The following is a 12,493-nucleotide window of genomic DNA, read 5'->3' on the forward strand; positions in this document are numbered from 1 at the left end:
TTGTTATCAGACATTTGGTAGCGGCGGCCAGCTTAGATTTCAATTTCGCATAGTAAATTGTATTCTACTTGTTGAGACATTTCATTTGATACCCATGTTGATGGGATTGATAAAACCTAAGTTATCCGCCATTTTGTAGAGGCCGCCATCTTGGATTTTAATTTTATATAGTACATTGATTATACTGGTTGAGCACTTTCATTTGATACCCATATTGATGGGATCGATAAAACCTACGTTATCCGCCATTTTGTAGCGGCCGCCATCTTGTATTTCAATTTTTTATAGTATATTGTATTCTGCTTGTTGAGCCCTTTCATTTGATACCCATATTGATGGGATTGATAAAACCTACGTTATCCGCCATTTTGTAGCGGCCGCCATCTTGGATTTCAATTTTTTATAGTATATTGTATTCTGCTTGTTGAGCCCTTTCATTTGATACCCATATTTATGGGATTAATAAAACATAAATTATCCGCCATTTTGTAGCGGCAGCCATCTTGAATTTATAATGATAATGAATAAACATAATTGTATTGTCACCAAAATCCAAAGTGTATACCAAATTTCAGATTAATCGGTTGACAGGAAGAGGGTGAAATTTGAATTACTAAATTTGACCCAAGAATAAATAATAAATAAAAAATAAAACAAACGGGGTGAGCTAAATAAAACCGTTTAAAAATAAATCATCACGCACAGACGAATCACATTAAAGCTCACATAAATAAAATAAATTTTATAGCTAATCCGCGTTCAATACAAGTGTCGGAAACAATCTCAGTAGCCATTAACAACCTGTCCGCAAAACAACCCGGTCATCGCGATTCTGCAATTTCTCAATTATTGAACAGGTGGTCATCATAACATAATTTCCCCTGAGTGACAAAAAAATGTCTGAACACGCACCGAGTTCTAATGAAATATTACAAACATACTTTTTTAAAGGATATAGATATTATAATTAAAAACTGTAAGCTATGATTTAAAATTTGATTATGATTTGCTGTGTGGCTACGGCACTAAAGAATTTAGCCACCCCCTCTCTTCCCGTGGGTGTCGTAAGAGGCGACTAAGGGATAACAAGGTTCCACAACCACCTTGGAACTTAAGAAGCCGACCGATGGCGGGATAACCATCCAACTGCTGGCTTTGAAATACACAGGCCGAAGACGGTCACCAACCCGCCTGCCCAGCGTGGTGACTATGGGCAAAACACATGAGTTCACGTTATTTTTTTTTTTGGCGTAAACTTGTGGAGGCCTATGTCCAGCAGTGGACTGTATAGGCTGTAATGATGATTTAAAATCTCCGATTTTAGGATATTTGCTAAATAACCAATTTAATTTAAGATGTACTAGCTGTGCCGCGGTTTCATCTGCGTTAATTTGAAGGAAAATAACCTAGAAAAGCTTTCTCCGGTAAATGGACTATCTAAAACAAAAATAATTTTTAAATTTGAACCTGTAGTTCTTGAGATTAGCTCGTTCAAATAAACAAAAAACAAACAAACCTTTTAGCTTTATATATTCAGATTTACATTATCATTATAAAAAACGTTTGGTTATTTCATATCTATCTGGCAGTAAGGTTCTCGCGCGCGATAAACACGGTTCTCCCACAGAAATCCCGATTTTGCGGGAATTCCGAAATAACAAGTAGCCTTATATTGCTCCACAATCTCCTCTATCTTCTAGTGAACGTTCCATAAAAATCGGGTCCGTTGTTTCGAAGATTAATCCAGACAAACAGAAAGCTAAATAGTTAAATGCATTGGATATAATTGTTTGCATTCAAACGAAAAAAAAAATCTACTTCAATTACATCGACAAGTAATATAACGTAAGTAGACGGAAAAAAGTCCAGTATATCAAAGATCACTCAAACAGTAGTCATTAAATCTCGATCAAATTTAAATGGCACTACAAAACAAGCAACAGCTTTCGATTAAATCAAGAATCATTAAAATCGGTACACCCACTGATAAGTTATGCAGTATGTCGTTGACGTAGTGGTCGACGAAAAAATAGTCAAGCAAAAACGCATTATTAGATATAACACAAAAAGTACTTATAATATCTCAATTACATTTAAATGGGACCACATGACACTCCTAAAAAAGAATCATCTAAATCGGTCTACCCAGTATAAAGTTATGAGGTAACATACATAAAAAAATAGTCGAATTGAGAACCTCATCCGTTTTCAGAAGTCGGTTAAAAAGTCAGGTACTTCGAAATCACAGACAGGCACTTCAATTTTATTTATATTTTGGCTCTATTTCATAAGTTGCTGATAAACTTTATCTCTCACATAAGTTACTGAAAGCTTTTCAGATATCAACAGAATGTAAAACTTGCCCTTAGGGCTTATATCGCCAATCAACAATAAAATTGTATAAACTAATTATAACTTGATTTCTCAAAATAAATTATATATAAATTTTAAACCGTTATACTTCAAAAAGCGATAGCAGCATATAATCATTATATAATATATTATATTTTATGTATATTTCACTTAACACTATAACAGTTATTGATAAATAAATTGATGAATAGAAACAGAACGAAAAATTATGTTTTTTTGCTATGTTTGTTAGCAAAACAATGTTATTAAATAGTTTGATAGATGAATGGACGCAGTGCCCAGACGCGAGTACATCCGTGGACGAACATTATTATTTGATAATATCGTAAATTGTTTTATATCTTTTCTTTAATAATAATTTTAAAAATAAGTTTCTATAATAATAATTTCCCGGGGGTATTCTGTTGAACAAGAACTTTATCTTGATACAATGAAGCATCCAAATAATATAAAGTTATAAAGAATATTGGCAATAAATAATAACGACAAACTAAGTAATAAAATATTGTTTGTTTTCTTTGAAATTGCTGATCTCATAAAATATTAGTTCGAATTGTTTTTTTTTTTTTTTGTTTAGCTTTGGATAGTCTATTTACCGAGGAAGACTACGGTCATTACAGTCAATTGATAAAATAGAACTTATAAAGGTTTACGTCGCAAAAGAGGTTAAAAATGAAAGTAAAATAAAAATTGGTAAATAAGACTGTTATGAGGCGACAGTTCCTATCGTTCGCATCTAATGTCCTAGGTAATCTCTCAATTGTTGCAATGGTACGCTCTTTTGCGATTAATATAACAGGTATCACTTCAGTCTAACGCAGTCCACTGTTAGACATATATCTATCCGAGTTTGCGCCAAACATCCCAGTTCTCCGCATTTCTAATCCTATCTTTGAGAGAGACTCCAAGTATAGTTAGGTATAGACCCCTTTCCATTAGTTAGTTGAGGGAATTTAAGCTTGTGGACTAGTCTCTTCTTCAGTGTCCACGTCTCGGCATCGTATTTTACAACAGGCAGGACACATTACTCGAAGATTTTTGTCTTCAAGCATTGCGGAATCTTCGAAGTGAAGACTAGACGAAGCCTGCCAAACGCCGCCCACCCAACCGAATCCTCCTACCAGCTTCCTTCTCAAAGTTGTTTCGACCTAGTTGAATAGTATGGCCTAGGTAAACATAGTTCTGAACAACTTCGAGAAGGGTACCATCGACTGATACCGATTTTGGTATGACTTGGTTGTTAAACATAACTTAACAAACATAACATTTTGTCCGAATTCATGCGTTGGAATTCGCCAAGTCTTGCGGCGAATCGAACCGTAACGACATTATAACAGGTAGCTTATCTGAAATTTGTAGAAAACTGTTTTACAACTTTGTCATCTCCAATCATATTTATGTAACGTGCTATCGAACTAAAATACTACAGTATAATATTAATTACCACATGTATTTACATATCAAGAGAAATTAGGTTGGTGGAAGATCTACTACGCTTGTTATTTCCACCTTCTTGCTGTCAACTTTATACAACTTTTATATGAAGATCATGAATCATCCGGCAAAAATCCGTGATATTATTACTAAACGCAAACCGCCAGCGATTGAGCAGATGGGCGTCATAACGTGATTTCCCCAGGGTGTTGTAGTGGTCGACAAAAATCGCACCGCACACGGGTAACGATATATTGATAGCGCTAGTTGCGTCCGTGCTGTGCGTATCGTTAAAATTTATCATATCGTTCATTTTTCGTTTCGATGCCAGAATTACTTTATGATTGATTTAGCCTGTAACATCACACTGCTGGGCAAAGAATAAGGGCCGGAGCTTTGATGATTGCTTGGAAAAATATGAAAAGATTTTTACGTTTCGCATCTATTTGACTAAGCATTAAAAAGTAACGCTTACACACATACTTAAAAAATATATATTGACAGTATTCGATACTCAATCAATTTCCTCATCATTTGTTTTGAAAAAAAAAAGAAAAAAGATCATCTAAAATCCACAGACAAAATATGCAGATTTCCAATAAATTTTTAAATAAAACTCCATTCACTTTAATGTATGCTAAACTTTTTTTGTACTGATCCCATCCGTCGTTGTAAAGAGCTTTGTTCCATTTTAAATGGAATTCGATCTCGTTTTTTATTTCGCTGATGGGTTTAAAAAAAATTCTCGTGGATTTTACAGTTGATCTAAAACAAATAAAACTCCATGTTAGCTCCCTTTATATACTGTTGTAAATCAAAGTATCTTATTTCCTATATATTACACGTACGTAATGTGACAATTCTACTCAATTTATATTTAACTTGGTTTATGAAATTTACCTACTAGGTTTGTATATATTTATGTATTTATATGACTTAATTTACCTTTGCCAATCAATAAGTAGAGACACTAAGAAATTGTAGAATATTGTGAGCACAATTGTGTTCTTGTTGTTGTAAAAGTATTTAAAAACAAGAAATACCTATAACAATTTCAAGTTTTGCGTAAACAAGCTATGTTGTGTACGAAACATAAAATACAAAAATATGAAGTAAACAAAAATGGAAATACAACACAAACAACTTAAGGTTATTCCATTTTAATTTATCAAAATTGAAAACCGGATGAACCTTGTGTACAAGAATCCCGTGAAAGCGACGATATGGATAAGCTCGAAAATTGCGTCGTAAACACCGCTAGCATTTCCTTCACGTTCATATTAAATACGATGAATTTTTATCTCCATTCAAGAAATACATAACTTAAAAACATGAGGGAATTTATGCAAAAAAAAAATCAAACGAAATCTAAGAAAACACACACACACACACACACACACACGTAGTACGAAATGTGTATATAATGAAAATAAAAAAATTATATTATTACAATAACAAAAATGCCCTACGAAGTTTGCCTGCCCTACGAAGTTTGCCGCTTAAGCTAATATAAATAATATTAATCATAATTAAATAGACAGCATACAAAAATACAAATTTCTTAGAATCATGATTGTTTTAAGTACTGCAGCCTAAGGTCGTATTCAAAACGCCGCTGTGAACAATTTTGAAGTAAACTTATAAAAGGTCAACAATAAATAAAGTCTAAATTTGTCTGCAAGGCTGAGGTGTCTTATTAAACTCGACGTTAGAGCATAGCGATAAATTAGCGAATGTTGTCGCCTCGAGACGCCTAATGAAAATATATTAGGGAGGGAAGTAAAGATAAGGTGCGCGCATGGAAAGTGTCAACCCTCTTACCTTTTACTTTCCTTGCATATTTAAAAATAAAAAAGTGTTACGTTATTTTATTTACTTAGATACGCGAGATAAAAGTTGAGTGTTAGAAGATAAAGCTAAAATATGTCTTATTTATATAATAAGAGAGTTAAGATAAATCGAAACTAAGTTTGTCATTAAAATTTGTATTATTTTAGTGCATATACACTCGATAATCTGTTTCTTAGGTAGGCAACTTAATGTCTGTATTTCAGGTAACATGTATCTGAAATACATATATATTTAAAGCGAATAAGCAAACACTTTACTAACATTAATGGTTTTTTGCTTCTTCCTAAATACATATTAATGCATTACGTACATTACACACTCGAACTCGGAGACTTGAAGCGCCAACTGCACAATAGTACAGTAATAGTACATTCAAAGTTTATTCCTTTCTTGCCGTTGAGTGTAAAGCGTTTATATAATATTTATTAATTTCTATCAAACAAATATGTCATTTCAAACAGATGCACTTGCATATTCTGCACTGTAAATAGCTTATATTTTAAATTATAAAAATATAAAGGGACTTCTAGTTAATCTTTAACTATAAAAAGTAACAAAATTAATGGCTGAAAATCACAAGATTTTGAAACAAAAATAATTTGCAAAGCGCCACTAGCTGCGACGTTGATTGCCTTCGTTTGGTAAAGTCAGGAGCATTCGGCCACTTCGGTTTGATAACGCGTTGGATCAAAACGTATCGACAGTTATTACGACGTGTTTTATTGTACTTTTTATATCATTATTAAATTATATAATGCCTTTTGACGAAAATTTTATCATATACTAGCTGTGCCCGCGGCTTCGCCCGCGTTTAAATCAGTAAGTCACAAAGTTTTCCCGGCAAACTTCCAGTGAAACTCAAAATCTTAGTCGTTCCGTAAACCTTCCTCTTGAAGCCCTCTCTTCATTGGTGAAACCGCATGAAAATCCGTTCAGTAGATTTTGAGGGAATCGATCACATACGCTTTTGGGGACTTTGTTTTATAGTACACTAACTGTTGCCCGCGACTACATCCGCGTGGTTATGAAGATATGCATTACTATAAGGATGTATAACGCAATTTTTTTTTTATTTCAGGCACTTGAAATGCTTATCACGCTGAGAAAATTTTTAAAAGGCACAATTTAGTATAATTTATTAGTTATTTTTATAAAACCTCTCTATACACCACATTTTTAGTTTTATTTTCAGGCTGCAGTATAAATAACCTAGCAGGGGAACTTATAGCTGCTGTATATGTTTCATACAAACTATCAACCCCAATCAAACGCCCTTAGCAGTGGAATATCAAAAAATCCGTTCTTAGCGGACGTTTACTAACTATAATCTACCTCCCTGCTAAATTTCATCTTTGTCCATCCTGGATAAATGGACCATCCAGCGGTTTTTGAGTTCTCGTGATGAGTGAATCAGTGACCTTTCTCTTTTATATATATAGATTACGATGCATTATTTGGACTCTTTTTCACCATCTAAAGAGCATACATTTTAAATTTCGTCTCTTACTTTAAAAACATAGGCCTTTCATACAAACTTCCGACCTCCGTTTTATCCTCTTAGGTGTTGAGTTTCGTAAAATTCGTTCTTAGCGGATGTTTACGTCCTATACAAAACTTACTTGCCAAATTTCAAGTATGTAGGTGTTATAGTTTCGGAGATTTCGTGATGAGTGAGTCAACAACCTACCATCCCCCGTTTTAACCCCAAAAGGGAGTTTGTTTCTAAAGATACATTATTTGGACATCTTCTCACCATCTATAGACCATACATTTTAAATTTCAAGTATCTTACTTCAAAAACATAGGATTTTACAAATATACAAATATAATATACAAACTTCCAACCACCGTTTCACCCCCTTAGGGGTCGAGTGTCGTAAAATCCGTTCTTAGCGGATGTCTACGTCCTATAAGGAGCCTACCTGTCAAATTTCAAGTTCGTAGGTGTTATAGTTTCGGAGATTTCGTGATGAGTGACCTTTCGCTTTTATATATGTATAGATTTTAAATGAACATAAATAAATCATTAAACTTTATTTGTATACAATTTCAAAAAACCGTACATATATAAAAAAAAATACAGTATTTAAATATGGCAAACTAACTCGCAAACATATTCTTAACACAAAAAAAAAACTTCAAAGAAATGTTCGTTGAAAACTTTTTTTTTTCACAACGAAAAACAATCTGAAAACGGTGAAATAAAAGTAACAATATATTATTTCATAATCAATACCCTTAAAGTTAAGCTATTTATTGATTGGTTGTACAAAAATTTTACACATATTTTGTTTAAAGAATTTACCATGAATATTGACGAGAAACCCGGTAGGACGTCAATATCTACCCAACGATTGTTATCGATCTTATCATGAAACGAACGTCAAAATTAATTAAAAATTGATAATCCTTTTGACGCAACAAGGCCACGCATGCACCGTAATAACGTACTATATGTAATGCGTTTTTGTCCCGATTAAATTTCCGCACAATGAAACTCACATCGTCTTGGTGGGTAGCATTAGTTCAATTTCGTGTTTGGTTATATGCAAATCGCTGCTATTAATAACATGATCGCAGACTGCATCCCAGTGGTACAACCTTGCTTTATTACACGGTGAAGCTAGTCGAGCTTATTCATTAAGATAGTAACCAAATAGATTGCATAAGTAAGAATGTTTAAGGAAAATTGTGAACAGTTTTTTTTTAATTTAGTTTTAGTACAATATGCAAACTTAAAATTCACAGGAGAAAATGTCTGCTAAACAACTCATGCCAACTTTTAATATGATTAACGGCCCACGAGAAGAACGATGGAGGGAGACATTCTTATCCACTATGACTTTATGACGCGAACATTACTCATATACTTTACATACTGATATTAACAACAATGTGAGACATATAAAAGCAAATTTGAGACGTTACAAGAGATATGATCCTTTGTAAAGATTACGAAAGTACTTTAACATCTGCGAAATATACTTATATAAAATTAAATGAATAGAAAAGAAAAGAAGAAATATTGATGATATAAAGTATATTTAGAAGTTCAGTAACACCATCATACACCACAAAGTAGGTATAGGACTATTTTAAAGTTTCGACTAAAATTATTCTCATATTATGTTAATAATCAATATGCTGCCATTTTTTTACGTAGGTATACTTAGTTTTAACTAAGGTAGGGCAGAACAGGAAATATCCTGCTCATAATCTGGAGCAGCCCGAATGGGGAAGTACCTCGACCTTACAGAAGATCACAGCTAATTATATATACTGTTTTTATAATACCGTTTTCAAGCAGTGTTGTGTTCCTGTGGTGAGTAAGGTGACCAGAGCTCTTGGGAATTAACGCGCTTGGGATACTTTTGGTGTTGCAAGGCGTCTATAGGCTACGGTCATCGCTTACCATCAGGTGAACCATACAATTGTTTACCGACCTAGTTGTGTAAAAAAATCATTGTCGAAAATTTTATTGTAATAAAAAGAGCCCAGACAAGGGAAATTCACATAACATATCAGTATATACGGACACATATGTCGTTATTCTTTCATATTTTATGATAAGTACAGAAACAGAGAATCTTGTGATACTATACCGATAAATTACAAAATTTAAAAAAAGTCTTACGCAATTATTTCAGTTTATGGAAAATAGATTATAGTCAACAAACTTCAACCCTTCTTTTTGCGTCGAGGGTTAAAAAATACAGACACGACAACTAACCAAATCAATAAAGTCAATTTATAGCTAATACTAATACCCCGAATAAGATCTGGCGCGAACTCGGGGAGCCCTATGTCCAAGTGTGGACTGCAATAGGCTGAACTGACTTCTGACTGAATAAGATCCAACATTAGCTACGAGTAAATACAATTTTCCGTGACAGCACGTGACGTTAAAATTTCGAAGCAATATGCAACTCTAATAAGTGATTTGTGTGACACGAAATGTAATCTATTCGACGAGCGACGAGGCAGCGAATGTTCGGTAATGCAGTTACAGTCTGAATACAAATGTGGCTCGCGTTTGTAATCGACAATTATTACGTCGCAGTCCGCTGTTGGCGTTGATTAATGGAGTTTTATTGTTTATCACATTTTTTTACAGTGATCGAGCTTTTGATTGACCGGGAGGCAATCGAGGACACATTTTTTAATTAATAAATCGATCATTTCGAACGCCTCATTCTACTTTATTGTAAGTTTTAATTATACATAATTATGAACAAACATACTTCATCCGACGATCAAACGACGGTCAAAATATATATTAATTCCAACCCTATGTTTAATAGTAATATGTTAGCTTTCTGGAATAAGGGCTTAACTACGATATAAAGCTTTACTTATACAGAAAAGTTTTACTTATTTAATATATACGAGGGTGCGTTTTTAAGTTCGCGGAATGAGAGGGTTGGAGGGGGGTGATTAGGCTCATTAGGATCGTAACGTGTTTAGTGACTCATAATTAGTATAAATACGAAATTTCATTGTTATTAGACTATTAGTCTTTGAGCTATCGCCAATCAAGCAACATAATCAGGAGTGAAAAGTTAAATATGGAAAAAATCGAATATCGTGCCGTTATAAAGTTCCTTACCAAGCAAGGAAAATCAGTTGCGACCATAATGGATGAGATGTCATCGGTTTACGGTGACTCTTGTCCAGGAAAAACCATGGTGTACAAGTGGCACAGTTTGTTTAAAACGGGAAGGGAATCCCTTGAAGACGACCCGAGGCCGGGCAGGAGCATCGAGGTGACCACGCCAGAATTTAGCCAAAAAGTCGAAAAACTTGTACTCAACGATTCTCGACTAAAGAAGAAACAACTTGCAGAAATGGTTGGCGTATCTGATACAACCATTTTTAAAATCCTGCACGATCATCTTGGCATGACTAAGGTCAGCGCAAGATGGGTACCGAGAATGCTCACGCCGCACAGTGCAGTGAAATGTATGGCGCGATGGACAAAAATCATAACACAGTTTTAATGCTGTAATAAACTATATTTCGTACATAATTTTGTTAATGTTGTCTAGTATAATAATTTTTAGCTTCTTTAATCTAATAACAATATTAAATATAAAATTATATTTATCTTAATTAAGGTAAAAAAAAACACAATATTCATTCTAACTTAATTCATCTACCAAAATAGCCAAACTAAATTATTTTAAACTAAATAATTATTTAAAATAATTTAAATTAAATTATTTTAAATTAATTAAAACTTTCTGGCAGGCGAATCTCCCGTTGTAGCCAACCTCCGTGGCGTTGATAAAGTCTTTGGCGGCTACGACTAACTTCTTTCCACTTATTGCTCATATTTAAACAAAATAACCGACGAAAAGAGAACAAATTCTCTCAAATACAGCTGATACTCGACCACTTTTTTCCGTTTCAAGCCGTACTTCTACTAGATTACCCGGAGTTTTTGATAGATTTCCTTCTCGCTGAAAAAGATATTATAAAAAAAAGTCGCAAACGGAAGCACTTAAACTGTACTGAAAATTAAAGTATACCAATGTAGTAATAATAAAATGTTACAAGTATGCAATGTTATGCAATGTTTTTTTTAAAACTTTCTTCAAAGTTTTAAAATGCACCGAGTTATACTTATTTTCAATAGCAACTTTGGATAGATTCATACATAGTTAAAGACAACGTATAGACTCAAAAACTATAATAATTTAAAGTACATACCTTGGCCTTTAATCTCCATAGCTGTTAGTTTATAAAAACGTTACACTTTCTTTTCAAAATGCACTTTGCACAACAGACGATTTACGACTGATAAGGTAGTTTAGCGGTATTCATTCAAAGTGAGACATTCAAAGTGTCATTATAAGCGAATAAAAACTGTCCAGCTAATAAAAATTGGTGCTCGTTGTGTAGGAACTCATTATTTTTAAAACGGCAATACCGATTTGTAGGAAACCGAAATTTGTTTTTTTCTTTTTTGTCCTAGACTCACAGCACTGTGCGCCGCCGCAAAAACAACAACGCGTAGAGTGTTCACGTGCATTTTTGGACCTCTGCAATCAAGACAAGGATGGTGTATTGAGTCAAATTGTTACTGGAGACGAAACTTGGGTTCATCATTATGAACCTGAGTCGAAACAAGACTCTATGCAGTGGCATAAAAAGGGCACAGCACCCCCCAAGAAGTTTAAGGTGTCACAGTCAGCTGGGAAACTCATGGCACCGGTCTTTTGGGACTCAGAAGGAATATTATTAATCGATTATAAAGATAAAGGTGTTTCTATAACCGGAGAATACTACGCTTCAATCTTAGAGCGATTAAAAGAAGCCATTAAACAGAAAAGACGGGGAAAATTGACGAAAGGTGTGCTGCTTTTGCACGACAATGCGCCCGTCCACAAGAGCCGCGTTGCGTTGGCTGCCCTGCTTAAAGTGGGCTTCGATATTTTGAACCACCCACCATACAGCCCAGACCTGGCCCCGAGTGATTATTACCCTTTCCAAAAATGAAAAAAGAGCTGCGGGGTAAAAAATTTACCACCGATGATGAAGTTAAGGAGGCAGTTTCAGCGTATTTTGAGGACAAAGACAAAACATTTAAACATTAAACATTTATGAGGGTATAAATAAATTAATTGAAAGATCTGAAAAATGTGTCCGTCTTGCAGGTGAATATATTGGAAAGGAAAAATAATTTGGTTTTTTTATTTCAACCCCTTACCCTTCATTCCGCGAACATAAAAACGCTCCCTCGTATGTATACGTATTAATGTTCAACCTATTTTCTCATGTGCTGAATAACCCATTTCATAACATTAGTATGCATAGCGAATCGGATATATGCCAA

At 34.1% G+C, this 12,493-nt stretch overlaps 1 protein-coding gene across 1 annotated transcript; it reads left to right on the top strand.

Annotated features, from left to right (window-relative positions):
* Positions 1–10,223: 10,223 nt before the first annotated feature.
* Positions 10,224–12,156, top strand: LOC123653341 (histone-lysine N-methyltransferase SETMAR-like). The gene is made up of 2 exons (XM_045589374.1): positions 10,224–10,617; positions 11,633–12,156. The coding sequence occupies exons 1-2, from the start codon at positions 10,224–10,226 to the stop codon at positions 12,154–12,156; spliced, it is 918 nt and encodes a 305-aa protein (XP_045445330.1).
* Positions 12,157–12,493: the final 337 nt, after the last annotated feature.

The sequence above is a fragment of the Melitaea cinxia genome, chromosome 1 (genome assembly GCF_905220565.1).
Source record: "Melitaea cinxia chromosome 1, ilMelCinx1.1, whole genome shotgun sequence".
NCBI classification, from domain to species: domain Eukaryota; kingdom Metazoa; phylum Arthropoda; class Insecta; order Lepidoptera; family Nymphalidae; genus Melitaea; species Melitaea cinxia.

Coding starts and splice junctions, on each gene's coding strand:
- LOC123653341 (XM_045589374.1), top strand. CDS start 10,224: ATGGAAAAAATCGAATATCGTGCCGTTATAAAGTTCCTTACCAAGCAA. Junction 10,618..11,632: donor GCCGCACAGTGCAGTGAAAT/GTATGGCGCGAT, acceptor TTTTTGTCCTAG/ACTCACAGCACTGTGCGCCG.